The 16,188-nt window shown below is 37.0% G+C and overlaps 2 protein-coding genes and 1 long non-coding RNA gene across 5 annotated transcripts in view; 2 read left to right on the top strand and 1 right to left on the bottom strand.

Annotated features, from left to right (window-relative positions):
- LOC114156967 (myelin-oligodendrocyte glycoprotein-like) overlaps nucleotides 1-16,188 on the top strand; it is a 1,059,483-nt gene that overhangs the window by 552,105 nt on the left and 491,190 nt on the right. The window lies entirely within an intron of this gene.
- LOC114156884 (serine/threonine-protein kinase DCLK2-like) overlaps nucleotides 1-16,188 on the top strand; it is a 20,364-nt gene extending 4,176 nt beyond the window's left edge. The window contains exons 3-16 of the mRNA XM_028037478.1: nucleotides 4,400-4,788; nucleotides 7,481-7,607; nucleotides 8,517-8,642; nucleotides 8,759-8,847; nucleotides 9,465-9,534; nucleotides 9,745-9,850; nucleotides 10,572-10,629; nucleotides 10,841-10,960; nucleotides 11,401-11,547; nucleotides 11,646-11,779; nucleotides 12,195-12,272; nucleotides 12,529-12,625; nucleotides 13,017-13,097; nucleotides 13,197-16,188. Of these exons, the coding sequence (XP_027893279.1) occupies nucleotides 4,400-4,788; nucleotides 7,481-7,607; nucleotides 8,517-8,642; nucleotides 8,759-8,847; nucleotides 9,465-9,534; nucleotides 9,745-9,850; nucleotides 10,572-10,629; nucleotides 10,841-10,960; nucleotides 11,401-11,547; nucleotides 11,646-11,779; nucleotides 12,195-12,272; nucleotides 12,529-12,625; nucleotides 13,017-13,097; nucleotides 13,197-13,322 (1,748 nt within the window). The 3' untranslated portion in view covers nucleotides 13,323-16,188. The remainder of the gene's footprint in view (nucleotides 1-4,399; nucleotides 4,789-7,480; nucleotides 7,608-8,516; nucleotides 8,643-8,758; nucleotides 8,848-9,464; nucleotides 9,535-9,744; nucleotides 9,851-10,571; nucleotides 10,630-10,840; nucleotides 10,961-11,400; nucleotides 11,548-11,645; nucleotides 11,780-12,194; nucleotides 12,273-12,528; nucleotides 12,626-13,016; nucleotides 13,098-13,196) is intronic.
- On the bottom strand, nucleotides 6,066-11,696 carry LOC114157005 (uncharacterized). Of its 2 annotated transcripts, none has more exons than XR_003598057.1 (5): nucleotides 11,607-11,696; nucleotides 8,491-8,637; nucleotides 7,486-7,596; nucleotides 7,129-7,378; nucleotides 6,066-6,244 (listed from the first exon to the last, which is right to left on the bottom strand). It is a non-coding gene; the product is annotated as an uncharacterized LOC114157005 (long non-coding RNA). The 2 variants fall into 2 exon arrangements; XR_003598056.1 differs by having other exon boundaries at nucleotides 6,069-6,244; nucleotides 7,129-7,334.

Genomic DNA, 16,188 nt, shown 5'->3' with positions numbered 1-16,188 from the left:
ATAGACTCAGTTTGAAATGTCACCAAAGAAACTCTCTAGTTCAGAAACAACTTTTCTAATTATCTTTATCTCTTAAAGAAACCCCCCAAAAATCAGCCTCTAATAAAAACTATGAGAATAACCAATGTACTTTTAGATTTTACTGAGAATCAAATAATCGGTACTTCTGAAGATTAAATGTTTTTAAATAATGACCTGAGATCTTGAACTATTTTCTTCATTATTATAATTTATTTCCGTTTATATGTAAACAGCTGAAACATGTAAAACATTTTCTCCTTTATGACCAAATTCCTCTGCTGTTATCACCAGTTTAACTGTCCATAATATTGATTGATAACATCCGATTGGTTCATCATCAAGCCTGTCATCCTGCTCTTTACCTGTGTTTGTTATGCAAACACACTTGAATTATTTATTTCTGTGTACATCAAGGGAGGAAGAAGTATTTCCTAATCAATACAGAAACTCTCAAGGGAGCTCAGACATTAATATTCATACCTCGACTCGGCTGGGTCAAATTTCCATATTGAATTCAAAATGTTTTAGAAAATTCTTTGTCAAAACTGAAATATAAACAAAATGTTTAAGCTGTAAATACGATAAAAATCTTCCACATCCAGAGTTGAAGAGATTAAATAATATATCTGGGTAATTTCACCAATGTCCCCAATGTTTTCTCTTGCCTGAAGCGACTTGGAGAGAAACTGAGCAGCAGCAGCAGCTTTAGTATCAGCAGCAGTTTATCATCAATATTGATGTTGGACTGGTCGTAAGGTCTTCTAATGAACATTAGTGGCAGGAAGCCCTTCAGCCAGAGATGCTCTAACAGACAGAGCCGTCACTCTGAGCACTTAACACACAGAATGGACCGTGACGGATTTAATCTGTGTCCAAAGTGGGAAATGCATCATTTACAACTTCTCTCTGGAAAAACATGAAGGCATTCTGTTGAATGATTGGCTGCTTTCCATCTCAGCAAGTTTTCTGGTCAGAAAATGTGAAGTTAATCAGTGAAAACCTGTAAGCAGCAGCATTACTGAGAAGAAAAATGTAGCAAAGTTTAAGGGTGTTTTCACACCCGAGGGTCCAGTAGACTCGGTTTGATTGGTGACCAAAACTACAACATTTGTTACATTTTCAGCTGCTGTGGTTCACTTTCACACTGCACTGTGTCAAATGAGCCAAACCATTTGGAAAACCTGTTCCCCTCCTCACCTGTGGAGGCGCTGCAACAACAAATGGTACAGAAACTACTGAAGAGGACCTTTTTCATGAAATGTAAACTAAAATGGAGTGGCATCAGATTTTAGTGATTGTAGGATTTCTGTTTTGTCTTTGGCAAAAACAATGAGCCATTTCTTCTGGTAGCGCTAGGCTACTGCGTTTGCTTTGGTTGTTTTTACCCAGCATGCCCTGCGCTGCAGACTCCTTCCTGCTTTGTGAGCGTTCTCTGGTTTGCTTAAATATTTCGCTTTTCTATACATTCGAACTGCACCAGAGTTCACTTCAACCAAACCGAGACCGAGGTTTTTAGATTTACCAGAGTTCACATTTTTGGTCCAAATGAATCTGACTTTCTAAGCAAATGAACTAAAGTTTGATTAAAACGGACTAACAGGGTTGATGTGAACGCAGCCTAAATGTTTGGGTTCCCTTCCAGTCTTTTTGTAAAGCCAGAATGAAGCCCAGGGTGTTCTGGTGTCCCGGCTGAATCGGCCCGGAGTGTTTTTGCGTTTAGTCACTGAGGTATTTGTATAACAACCCAGAGCAATCCTGTCCAGCTCATTTGAATCACAGAGTGAAAGTCGGCACATGGAGAGACAAGGTCACTGAACAAAGCCTGGACAGAGGGAGGGAAGGTGTGTCTGTGACGACTGGAGGTACAAATATGACGGATAAAGAGATACAGTGATGATGAGGAGGAAGATGAACCTGAATTAGTCTTTTGGTTTGGTTATTGTTCTGTCAATTTTACATGTACATATTGTTCAACTTGCTTTAACTGTTGACTTTGGTTGAGGGAATGACGAGTTTTATGCTCCTAAAGGGACATTTTGCCGTCGGTCCTGCTAAATAAAATATTTCCTCCCAGCAGCTGTTGGACTCTATATCCATCACTGCTCCCTACAAACTCAATAAGTTTCCATGTTTTTCTAATTTGAAATTAAATCCCTGCTGTTATTCGGACATTTTTGTTGTTTGCACAGTTTTATTGTCAATTTTCTTTTTAAAATAGTTGGACACATTTTGTACATTTTTTATAAATAATTTCACTCAGTTGCACATTTCTTTGGATCATTCTGTTTTAATAACTGCAGAGTATTTTAGGTTGTAATTTTGCTGTTTCTGTTCTTGATTCTGTTTTTATATTTAATATTTTTGTCTTTGTGTAGATCTACCCTGCTACTTGAATGTCCCCACAAAAGGACAAAAAATTGATTTCTATTAAATTCTGGTAGATTTCAAACTATAAAATCTACATGACATTATTGAAAAAGTTTTTTTTAAAACTCAGAAATATCTTCTGCAGGGAAATTGTAATTTTTTCTACTTTCTGGTTTCAGAATGAAAGAAAAACCAAAGTGGTTTTTAAAAGAATAAATGTATTTTCTTCAATGTATTTGAAAATAAACAAACAAGAAGACAGTTTGTAACGTAGGGGGAAAAATGTGAATAGAAGTTGATTGTAAATATTTATGCAGACTTTGCTAAATAAAATAAAAGCTTAAAAACTTTAAAAAATATATTTTTTTCAGTATTTTTATGAGTGAGGGACTAAGCTGAAAAAACTTGAATAAAGATGCTTGGTATCCATCTAACAGCGACTTGAAGCAGTTCATCAGTTTGTTGATAATTTGCATCTTTTCCAGCTTTAGTATTTGGTCCATTAAAGCAGATATTTTGAAGCGCTTGCTCTCGGCGCGGTGGTTAATGTTGACGCCGTTTGGCCGACCAAGCGGTCCGTGTCTCTGCGTGTAATTGCTGCTCTCAGGCTGTTATTTGTACCCTGCTATTAATCGGCCAGTTAAATCCTGAACTGAGTGACTCTGAAAGCAGAGGCAACGTTATAGGAGAATATCTGCAGGACAATGGTGATAAAAATAGGAGCTCAGTGGTTTGCACTTTATTGTAATTACCTAACTGGATTTATGATGTTAGTTTCTTTCTTTCTGCTTGGATCTTGAATGTGACTTGATGACTGATGTGTCCTTCACAGAGCAGAAGAGCTGATCTGACGCCTGCTGTCAAACTCACTTTGTCTTCAATCTACTGCCTCGTATTTCAACATGTCGTCTGATCTGTACTTTTCCCCTATATGTCAAGGATGCAAGTTATTGATTAATGAGTTAATCTAAAATTGATTAATTGATCATTTTCTTAAAACCTGAGTTTATCAAGAGGGCCAACCACCTTTCCATAAGATAAAGAGCTAAAATTTTCCAAATATGCTGAATTTATTTATTATTATTTTGCGGCCGCTGTATTAAATACCGACAGAGTAAACTTAGACATATTCATAAATTATAACAAATTAGGAACCTGTTAGGTTGCAGAATAGAAAAATAAAAGATGAAAGAATAAAATATGTGAAACAGTTAATTCCTTATTAACTGGTGAATATTTATACAAAACTACTGTCTGTAGTCACTTTAGCTTATTGACATCATGTTTTTTCTACATCAAGTTATAATTTTTCTCTGATATCTGTGACAACATATTAGGGCCATTGAAGACATAAGTAGAGTAAATTTACATCAAAAATCTGACATTTTGAGATTAATCTCAGAAACAAGAAAATTTATGAGCTATAAAACTTATGAAAATTTTCTAGAAAAAAACAAGAAAATTTTGAGATTAGTCTTGTAAATTTTCTAGAAGAAACTTGCAAATTTTAAAACTGGAAAATTTTCTAGAAAGAAAGTCTGAAATGTTGAAATTTTCAGAGGTTTAGTAGAAAACAAAAAAAATTCTGAGTTTGAAAAGTCCAAAAGTTGCTAGAAAAACCCAGAGAAATTTTAAGATTAATCCCAGTAAATGTTCTGGAAGAAAACAAATTTTTTTTAGATTAATCTGAGAAAGTTTTTTAGAAAACACAAGGAAATTTATGAGTTTGAAAAATTTAAAATTCGCAACAAAAACCTCAAAGACTTTAAGATTAATGAAAGTTTTGAGTTTCAAAACTGGACAATTTTGGACATTTGAAATTTCGCAATTTTTAATTTGAAAATTTCTGATTTTTTGGCCTGAACTTACAAAATGTTTTCCTATTTTATACGGCATCATAAATAAGCGATTATTAGATTTATCTAAACCGTAAATTTGCTTATTTTCTCATCGACATTTTGCTCTAAATGCGTCATTCTTGTCTTCTTTAACTGCTTCCCTCTCCGTCCAGGCGAGTGCTACATCTGCGCCTCAAACGAACCTTACCGGAAGGTCGACTACACCAAGATCTCCGTCCCGAGCTGGAAGCCCGGCGCCGGTACCGGAACCGCCACCGCTGCCTCCAGCCGGACCCCGACGGCGTCCACCGGAGTGTCGACGACCCCCAGCGCCGTCGCCAAAGACCGGCCCGAGGGTCGGGAGGGCAGGGACAGCAAAGACTTCATCAAGCCCAAACTGGTGACGGTGATCCGGAGCGGCGTGAAGCCCCGCAAGGCGGTGAGGATCCTGCTCAACAAGAAGACGGCGCACTCCTTCGAACAGGTGCTGGCGGACATTACGGAGGCCATCAAGCTGGACTCTGGGGCGGTGAAGAGGCTCTACACGCTGGACGGGAAGCAGGTGGGGCGCGATTTTACTGTTCCACCAAAAGATCGGAAAATCTCCTCAAATCAGCAATTTATTTAAAAAAAAACACGACAGAATGTGTCAGTTATGATTGGAGCTAATCATTCTGACAATTAATCGATTTGATTAGGTTTATTATACTTAGATTATTTCAATAAAATATGCAATTATTTCTCACAAAAAAAATTATCCTGTCTTTGATTATTACATTATTTTCTTAAAAAATGCAAACTTTAATCTTATGAAATGTGATTATTTTCTGTCATTTTGTCTCTAAATGATTGATTTTATGGTTAATTCACTGCGTTTCTGTTGCGTTTTCTGCTTTAATCAGAAAAACTTTTGCATTTAAAGCAGCCTGTGATTCCCATTAGGTGGAGTAGAATCGAACAAAGTCGAGCCAGAAATCAAATTAAAGTGCATTACAGAATTACTTCTCAACAGAACCGCTAATTGGGTCGTGCTGTGGCGCTTGGTGCTCAGCAGAACTGCAGCAGTCAGCTAAAGTCCAGTTGTTAAACACTGAATGCGCTCTGATCCGCTCTGCAGCTCGTTTTGGTGTTAGGATTTAAAGTTATCGCAGACCGACCGGCGGAGCTACTTTTAAACTGAGGCAGGTTTTTATTTGAAGTTGTAGATAAGCTGAAGGAAAGCAGAGGCAGCAGAAACTGACTGAAGGACGTTTGTTGTTGTGAACGCAGCTCGGATCTGAGAGAAGAAAAAACCTTTTATTGAGTCACGCAGAGATGAACACACCCAGTTAGTGTCAGAGTGGATGCAGCATCCACTTAAGGATAATAAAAGCAGTGTTCACTGCCTTCAAAATAAAAGCATCCTTTTATTTCTTGCAGAAGCTGTTTAATTTTAGCTTTAAAATCATTTTTGCTCACATTAAAATGTTGCCATTAAGGTTTTATGCATGTCTCTGCTGCCAAAAGTGCAAAGAAAAATGTTTTTTAGTGGTTTTGCATGTATTACGATCTTAATGGAAGCTTTCTGAAAAGGAAATATTTAATATATGCAGTGCTAAACAGGCTGAGATGTTTTTGGAGTTTGAAATCACAATATCGAACCAACATAAAGTTGTTTTTCTTGGTTTAAATAGCAAAGTTTCTTCTTTTCAAATTAAACCTTTCATCTAATTTCATAAAATATTAAAACAAATAACTAGGAGTCACATAAAACCTATAATATACCTTTTCTCTTATGTTATTCTTTTTCAAAAACAAAATTGCTGATTGTTTTTCTTTCTTTAAACTGGGACTTTTATTTTGAAGGCATTTCAGGCCCAATGAAAGCTTTTATTCTGTCGGTCTCAGCATGAATGCAGCAAGGCCAAAGTGTGTGTGTGTGTGTATAGGCGTGTGTGTGTGTGTGTGTGTGTCCTCATGTCTCAGCTTGCTTGGAGAGAAACGCCATCTCTGACCCTGCAGCGTGGTCTCCATGGCAACTGGCTCGCCAAGGAACCGACACGTGGAGAGTTGTCGAGGATCCAGTTCCGGAATCGTTAGGTGTCGCCGTCGCCATGGAAACAGAATAGCATTAGCATGAGTCTGTAGCGCAGAATCAATTCAATTCAATTTCCCAAAGGGAAAATGAAAACAATCAGCACCAAACGTGGGAACCTGAACCTCTGCTTTGTAAAATGAGCTTTTATAGAAAGCGAAGGTTTTTCTAGGTGGAGAACAAAGTTCAGCAGAGACAAAAATAATCCTTCATTTCTCTGGAGAGCCTCAACATTCACCGTTTTCTCTCTGCTTACACCGAAACACTTTCCTGTTAAGCCACTTAATTCTGATTTATGGACCTTTCAGACACAGAAAAGCTCCTGAACTCAGGGGATGAACCCAATTAGCCAGAAGCTAACTGTTTAATGCATTATTTAATGTCATAATTTCAATAATATATCTAATAATGAAGCACATTTTTAATTAGCAAAAGGAAATATTCAAATATCTTCACATTTTTAGGCCAAATTTGGTTTTAATTGAGGTGATTTTGTTAGATATTGAACCACAAATTAGCATTATTTTCATTTAGTTTGGTTTAGTTTGAAGAGTAGTATGTAGAAGCATGAACTTAATTTTACACCCAATCCAATAAATTACTATTCATGTAAACTTTGTTTTAACACTTCATAATCTATTTTATTTTTGGATTTTTCTTGGGTTTGTTTTATATTTACATTTTACTCATTATTATTAGTTTTATTTTGGACATTTGAAATGTCTTCCAGCTCCAGTGTGGATCGTTCTGTACAAAATGAAACAAAGTCACTAAACAATATTATCGTTTATCGCAGTAAATCCTGAGACAGTTCATCGTGTGGCAGACCTGGTGTGAACTTCGCTGCAGCTTTCCTCCGTTTAATCCCTTCTTTCATATCTCTGCTGATCCCTCTTTTCTTCACCTTTCCTCTCTCTCTCCGTTTTCTCCGTCTGCATAAATCCGTGTTGATGAAAACTTTGTCTCTAATCCTCAAGACAGTTCTTCAGCGGCTCGATGTGTTTGTTTCTTGTCTGTCAGAAGCTGCTGAAGAGCTGCAAACATGATTTAAATATTCCCATCTGTCCTCCGCTCAGCGCTACATAGAAAAGAAATCCCTCAGTCACTGAATCAAACTCTGTGTGTGTGTGTGGGTGTGTGTGTGTGTGTGGGGGGTGTGTGTGTGTGTGTGTGTGTGCAGCTGACCTGCCTGCAGGATTTTTTCGGGGACGACGATGTGTTCATGGCGTGCGGGCCGGAGAAGTTTCGGTACGCGCAGGACGACTTTGTGCTGACGCATTCTGGGAAAACGGCGGCCTTTGTGAGCGGTAAGCAACAGAAACAGAAGCTGAAGGCTGAATATTTACCTCCTTTAGGTTCGTTTCAAATACAAAATCTGATTAAATATTCTGGATATCTAGAATATTTTTGGTGCTCAGTGTTATAAAACACATAGTTACTCCACAGTGTTGCACATCAGATTGACCCTGAAGCTTAAACGCATGAAAGGTTTCTTAGAGGTGACTTATTATGCTTTGTTGAACAGGTTAGGATAGATTTATGGCCTACACAAAACAAGAAAATCAATTTATTTTCGCATAAACTCATTCTTAGATAATGAGATTTTAAGTAAGTCAATAACAAAACCCTTGTCTTTTCCAGCAGCCATTGTACAGTACATCTCACCAAACATGCTGGAGTTCCTCTCAGGTTGCTAGATAATGGGCAGACATTTTTGAAACGGCTCAAAAAACAGCTGGGTAATTTTTTTTTTAACACTTGTACTGTTTTTATAAGCAACAGAAACCCAAATGGAAGAACAAAAATGTGAAAAATATTAATTTTGCATAGTAGGTCCCCTTTAAAAAGCCTGACCTGCTGATTCTGAAAGCTGATTTGGCCAATATATTTTTTTTCTGTTTGGAAAGTAACTAAATAAATCAACAAAGTCACTAAGTTGGCAACAGCGGGGCGGCTGTCAGCAGAACTGCTGAAAATCAGATTTTCAGAGAAGATCAATTTCTCTGGTATCGGCTGATCCATCCTAAATTTAGAAAATCGTGGCCGATTTATCGGTGAACTTCTACTTGTTTTACAGCAGCTCCTATTAAAAACCAACAAAACCTAAAGAGTTTCTACATTGAAGCTAAAAACCTACTTTCGATAGAAACATGAATACATTTTCATGGTGCAAATGAAAAAGTAACAAACTTTTCCGTCTGTTTGTCCGTCTCCAGAGTGCAGGACCAAAACGCCTCGTCCAGCCGCTCCTCAGAAAACCCCCAAAACTCCCAGCAGCTCCAGCTTCTCCTCCTCCAGGACTCCACCCAAAGGTTTATCCAGGACCAAGTCACCGGGCTCAGGTAGGGAACCAGGACGGTTACCATGGAGACACAGGTGTAGAGAACCAGTTTAGGATCTTATTTATACATATAAACACATTTTAACCAATCAGATCACGCTTTTCTCCGTCATGCAGCCAATGAGGCGTCAGGATCCCAGTCGGCTGTAAAGTCCAACAGATCCAGTCCGTCTCCCACCAGTCCCGGGACGCGACGCAACTTAAAGGTCAGAGAGATGATTTATGTTTGAAAACTAGTTTCCTCTCACATTGTTTTCCTGAAAAAAGAAGTTTAATTCAAATTAAACTGATTTAAATTAAGTTCTGAAAGAGTTTGAACTGTTTCTGCAGCAGAAATGTAGAAGAAAATCTCTTACACATTCACAATAAGGAAGGTCAGACTTTCATTCTGCTGCTAAAGTTAAAAAGAGATTAGCAGAGTGTGCCCCCTGGTGGCAGCAGGAAGCTACTGCCTTTCTACATAATAGTGATTATTCCCTCTGTCCTGTTTTCATTTATAGTTTATCACCTTTATTTTGCATCAAATTACAAACACAATGAAGCATTAAGAAAAACGACATAAACATCATCACATAGACAACAAAAATGATAAAAATCAGTTAAAAAGCCCAAATTTTCATGGTTTTGAAGTTATAAATGGCTTTTAAAAAGGAAGCAGCTCATAAATGTGGATCTTTCTCAACAAATATATTCACATTTCCTTCAAAAAAAGCTATTAAAATCTAAAAACATCTTCTCAGTTTATAATTCAGAAGATTTCCTACAGTATTAACTCAGATCTGACCTGGTTTTTATTCCCTAACATCTGTTGTTTTACCATCAGATCTCTCCTCGCCGAGCGTCGTCCACAGATGTGAACGGAGAAGCCGAGCAGCCGGACGACGCAGAGGAAGGTTTGTGCTTCCATTGTGGTGGAAATTAAATTTAATGAAGATTTTTGAGTTATTATTAGAAAAACCCACTGAAGGTTCAGAAAATGTTTGAGATGAAGCATCACAGATAAAGATGAAGCTGCAGCTTGAGTTTATCTTTCCTTGTGCTCCTTACTATTAATAAAAAGATAAAATAAATGTAAAGAACATATATTTTGTTTTTTCTTTCAGTGAACGGAAACCGATCCGTTTCGTCCTCCACCATCAACGAGAAGTACAAGGTGGGAAAAGTGATCGGAGACGGAAACTTTGCTGTGGTGAAGGAGTGTGTGGAGAGGTAAACCTCACACTTCAAACATTATGAAAGTAATTCAATGGTTTGTAGGTTTTTAAATTAAAAATAATAAGTAGATAAATAAAAATGAATCATTTTAAAAAATGATTTGTAATTAAATAAGTAATTTATTATAAAAAAGGCAATTTTTCAAAGAACAACTCCATTAGAGCAGCAATTTAGCCAAAACATGCAAAAATATATCTTTTTTATTTAAGATTTTAAAAATCCTTTGTTTATTGTAAAAAAAACAAACTTGTAATAATCACCCTTTTCTATCCAGTCATTAATTGATTGATCCACAAATTGATCACCAGATCAGTTCTACTTTATTGATATTAAGTCAAGCAGAAAAATGCTTCACATAACTATTTTATTAGCTGCATAGTTTCCTACAAATAATGAAACTTTCTCTAAAGAAATGCTGCTACTGCATTTTAGACAATAAAATGTTTATTTTTCATGCATTCCTAATATTATATAACAAGGCTTAAATAAAAAATCTATATTGATTAATCGAGTAATCGTCAGAATAATTGATAGCGTAACTAAAATAATCGTTAGTTTTAATCCATTTTCTCTGCCAAATAATTAAAATTAATTTAATCAGGTTAAATTTAGGATTCATTGTTTGAGAAAAGAGTAAAATGATTGATTATGTTTGTGGTTTTACCAGGTGTTTCAGCTGAAGGTTTTAACTCGTCCCGCTTGTTTCTGCCTGCAGGTCGACGGGACAGGAGTTCGCTCTGAAGATCATCGATAAAGCTCGATGCTGCGGGAAGGTAGCTGCTGCTTCCAGCTCTCACTGTGCAAAAGATTATTTCATTATCGCTCTTCTAGTCTAAACTAATAATAAACAGAAATCTAGAGGCAATAATCCTTAAAACTAGTAACTGTTCAAATACATCAGTTTGTGTGTAATTATTAACTTTTTAAAACGAGTTTAGCAGAATAAATGGTTTTCTGATTTGGTGAAAACGTTTCTCTGAGCAGGAACACCTGATAGAGAACGAGGTGGCGGTTCTGAGGAGGGTCCGGCATCCCAGCATCATCCAGCTGATCGAGGTGGACGAGACGCCCACGCAGCTCTTCCTGGTCATGGAGCTCGTTAAGGTCCTTTAATTAACCTCTGACCTTTGACCCTGTAGCCATCAATCTTAGACCTTTACTTCAAATTAGAAAAAAAAAAGGTCATGGTCAGATTTTTTAGCATTATTTTTTTTTCTTTATCATAAACTGAAGAAATATTGATAATATTAAGCTTAGAATAAAAAAATAGATATTTCTCAACATTTTTTGGCATATTTCTGTATTTTTGTCTCATGTTTTTTCCAGGGTCAGATCTTATACTGTTAATACTTTTTAAAATCCAAAATAAATTAATTGATAATATTAAGCTTAGATTAAAAAAATTTGAATTTTCTAAAAGGTTTTTTTTTTTTTACATATTTGTGTTATTAATTGTCTGTTTCATTATTTAATCATTATAAAATGATTAAATGAATAAATAAAAGCTCCATTCTCCACGTCTGACTCGTTTCTGGTTCCCTCAGGGCGGCGATCTTTTCGACGCCATTACCTCCTCCACCAAGTACAGCGAGCGAGACGCCAGCGCCATGGTGTTCAACCTGGCCGGAGCCATCAAGTATTTACACCGGATGAACATCGTCCACCGAGACATCAAACCAGAGAACCTGCTGGTACCAAAACACCGTCATCCACAGAGCTTTAACTTTAACAGGAAGTGTTTCTGTTACACCTGAACTCTGTGGCGCTTGGTTCTGGTTTCGTTCTGCAGGTGTGTGAGTATCCGGACGGCACCAAGTCCCTGAAGTTGGGCGATTTCGGTCTGGCGACGGTGGTGGAGGGTCCGCTGCACACCGTCTGCGGCACGCCGACGTACGTGGCGCCGGAGATCATCGCTGAGACCGGGTGAGAGACAGGAAGTAAAACTAAAATTTATGACTTTTAGAGACAACAACAGCAAAAAGAAGAATAAACATAAGGACAGACAGACGTGTGCCGCCCTCATGCCCCTGCTATAGGGCAAAAAGCTGCTTGTGAATTTCCCAAATTGTTATTTTCCATTTGTTAATTGGTTAAATACTTTATTTGGACAATTTTGGTTATGGGAGGTTTATTTTTGTTTTTAATTGTATTGCGTTTAACAACTTTTATACTAAACAGAGATCCAACAATCATTTTGCTGCTAAATAAAATAGTTTTATTACTTTTTATTGGTTTTTAATAAAGGTATTATAAAGGTAAATTATTTATTTTCCATATTTCTATGAGTAAATCATCCCTTTAGTGGTAAACAACCAGTAATGTTGATGTTTTCTTCTAGTTATGGTCTGAAGGTGGACATCTGGGCGGCAGGAGTCATCGCCTACATCCTGCTCTGTGGATTCCCTCCTTTCAGAAGGTCAGTAAACGCAACATTTTACTTTAACCGGGACATTAATAATAAAAGCTTTTATTTGCATCATCCTGTGGTGGCTTCATGTTATTATGAACGTTTCCTGTTTTATGTTTGAGTTGGCGAGTTTGTTATTTGTGTGACAGATTAAAAATCTTCAGCCTTAAAAATGTACAGATTTTTGTAACTTTAATAAGTTATTAGTTGCACAGTGTGTTTTATGTGTAACTGTACTGACAGAAATCTGCTTTACTTTCCGCAGTGAGAATAACGTCCAGGAGGAACTATTTGATCAGATCCTCAGAGGGAAGCTGGAGTTTCCATCTCCAGACTGGGACAACATCAGCCTATCAGCAAAGGTTTGGATCAGTTTTTGAAAAATAAACGTCAGATTTCAACCTGTTAATCTGTACCAAGGTTGTAGCTTATCGGCAATTCAACAACATGCATAAAAGTCATTGTTTGTTCTTTAAAATGACCATAAATTCTCTGTACATTAATATTTTGTCGAGTTCTCCATAGGACAAAAAGAACTGAAAACAAATGATCATCGTCCGTTTTAGTTTGTTTTAGACTAAAGTTTGGTCAATTGGAGCAAAAAATGACAAAAACCAAATCAGAAATCAAAGTGAACCTAAAGGAAACAATCTAAATCCCATTCTGACGTCTGTAGATGTGACCTGAAGATGTTATTAAATCTCAGATCAGTTCAGTCTTTTATTGCTAACGGTCGCATGACCTGCTCCTCAGATGCTGATCAGTCAGATGCTCCAGGTGAACGTTGACGCTCGGTTCACTGCTGAGGAAGTCCTCTCCCACCCCTGGGTGACGGTAAGAAACATAAAAATTTAATTTTTTCCACTCAGCTGCAGCACTTTGGTTCTTATCGTGTAGAAATGTATGATGATGGTAAAGTTGCTGTTTTTGTAGGACGAGGCACCGGGAGAGTCCAACACTGTGAGCGGCACTGAAGATCACGCCGGCGAAGAAGCGCAGGAGTCGGATCATGAATCTCCGATTCTGGAGACAAAACAAGTTCCCTCACCGCTGGTTTAGGCCACATCCCAGTCCCACTGGTCTAAAGGAACCAACATGGGAGCAACCAACTGGGAGCCAAATAATCTTCCTAAAGTCTCCATTTACCTGCAACCGACTCCCTTTCATTTCTAGAAAAGTCAAACTTTAAAACATAGACAGATGTAATTAAACATTCTCTACTACATTTTTGCTCCTCAACTAGTGACTTAATACACACAAAGTGAAGTTATCCCAACATCATCTTAGGGACGAGATGACGTTTGATCTAAAACCAAACTGTTCAGTAGCTGCATTTCCATTACAAGTCTGTGCAAAACTGTTGATATCCCATTAATGTTGGGGGAAAAAACACAATTTCACAATTGCGACACTTCTGTTAAAAAACACAATTAAAATGACAAGTCTTTAAAAATCATGGTGCACCATTTTCCTCAAACTACTTCCTGTCGTCTTGTTTGTCGTTTCCAGCAGTAGTAACATCCAGTTGTTGATCACATGACTTGTGCAATGGGAAATACACTGATTTTGATAAAAACCACCTCATCCTGGCTCAAAAAGGTTTTACTGAAAAATGTTAACTTTTTTCAAAATTACTTACATAATTAAAATTATTTGATCAATGGAAACGCAGCTACTGGCAGTCAGACAAATCCACTGCATACTTATAGATTTATTCAACACATCTACAGGATTTTCCCTCAGATCTGGTCAGAAATGTTAAATAAGTTTGAGAAATTTGCCTTTGCTCTCAAAAACTTAGCCAAAACAAAGCCCACTATCTCAGTTTGGACTTTTGATTCTGGCTCCTGTTTCCATGGAAACTAAATCAACAGTCTTATATCTAGTTTCTTTTCCCTAAATGAGGTTTATTATGGTTCATGCCTAAGTTTTCAGATATTGGGTTAATTTCTAAACCGGTTTATAGAGTAGCCTTAAATCTATTTTAATTTCCAGCAAACTAAACGAGTTTGCATTATTTAAAATGGACCCAAAGTTTATTTTCTCCACTTCTTTCTCTCTTTGGTTCTCTGACATGGACTGAGTTTGCTGGTTATTTACTCCAGACCAGCCTCTCCAGTATTAAATCCAGTTGATCTCCTGGAAACCGTCCAGAGCGCGTGCCAATTGATCCCCAGAAGGTTTTGCACAAGGCCCGGCTCTGATCCGTTAAAGCAGGCGCCGCTACTGAAACCAATTCATGCTGCTTGCAGGACTTCCATGAACACACGGACACCATCAAGGTGCTGCCGACTCCTTCGATTGGACCGAAGTTTCCTGATTAAACACCATGGTCTGGAATGAACTTTAAATGGGATTTTACTGATTTTACTACAAATAAGAACGGCTCTAACCTTTTCTGAAGTTCCTGCTAAACCAGGATGTCTTCCATTTATCTGAAAATATGTCCAACTTTTGTCTCTCCTTCACTGGAGAAACTCACGTCGTCTTCTTGCCATCAACCAACTGAGGAGATATTTGAGCACTGTGCCTGTCTGCGCTGCTGATCAAGTCTCTTTTTATTTCCATCTTTTTAAAAATAATGCAGAATCTTTGGAAATATCTCTCCAGAAAGAACTTTTTTTTTTTTTTCACATTTTTTTTTCTGTTTATCAACTGAAGTTTGAGTTGATTGGAAGAATCTCGGGAAAATGAAGGCAGCAAATCTGAATTTTGGCTTTTCATTAAGATATAATGAGCAAGAAAGAAAAGTCAGAACTCAAAACACATCCGTTTACCTTCACCTGAGCTGAATCCCATTTCCTATTTATATCCAGGCTACACTGCAAAAACACAAAATCTTACCAAGTATTTTCAGTCTAGTTTCTTGTACAAATATCTTAGTACACGTGAAATAAGATGTAACTTCTAAGGAAGTTTTCTGCAAAAGTTAGGAGCTTTGTTTTGAATAAATAAGTACTTTTCCTTCAATTAATATTGGTGAAAAAGTACTTGTTCCACTGGCAGATTACTTAACTTGTGACTAGGCAAAAATGTCTTGTTATAAGTAAATAATCTACCAATGGAACCAGTTCCTCTTTCTCAATTTTAAAGATTTACTTTAAATAAGCTCCTATATTTTGCTGAAAAGTTACTTATAAGTTACATTTGTCTTATTTCAAGTGTACTAGGATGTTTGTACAAGATACTAGACAAAAATACTTGGTAAGATTTTTTGTTTTTGTAGTGTTGCATTGATAAGAAAAGGTGCTAGCTCCACTGCTGTGTTTGTTTGATGTTTTTAACATATATGAAAAAAATTATTATTGCATATTTTGAAATACAGCTGCTCTAAATTAATTCAGATGCTTAAAAGCAAGCAGAGCCTGCTGGTTCTTCTCCACCTTGCTGGATTTAAAGCCAAACTTTATCATTTAAATAACAGAGACGATAAAATACTTTTGTTAGTAATAATTCTGAATGCTGTTGGAAATTATGAAAAAATATTTACATTTTAGTCTGGAAAAGAGATTTGAACGGGACTTTGGAAATGGGATTCAGCCTCAGGATCGTCTTTAACTTCCGTTTTCTGCTTCTTCATACCTTCACCTACTTTAAGACATTCTGTTTTATTCCTGATCAACTGACTTACGCCCATTTTTATCACCTGAACTGTTCAAGCATCGCTTTAAAGATGCATTTGGACTGAATTTAAGGGCACACTGAAGTCCAAATGATGAGCTCTTTGCTTCTCCTCACTTTATATCATTTTAGATAAAAGGGTAAGACTGTAAATAATGTAGATACCGTTCTGTCAGTGTTTGTGTGAGTCTGTTGTGAAGTAGGAAAACAGTAGCAGATTGAAGAATAAGTAGTGTTACAAATGAAAAGAACAATCTCATCGTCAATGCCTCAAAAAAAAAAAAAACTAAAGAAAATGATTTTC

Source organism: Xiphophorus couchianus, chromosome 14 (genome assembly GCF_001444195.1).
Source record: "Xiphophorus couchianus chromosome 14, X_couchianus-1.0, whole genome shotgun sequence".
NCBI lineage: Eukaryota > Metazoa > Chordata > Actinopteri > Cyprinodontiformes > Poeciliidae > Xiphophorus > Xiphophorus couchianus.
The sequence above is the reverse complement of the archived record's forward strand: the minus strand, read 5'-3'. Positions and strand labels throughout refer to the sequence as shown.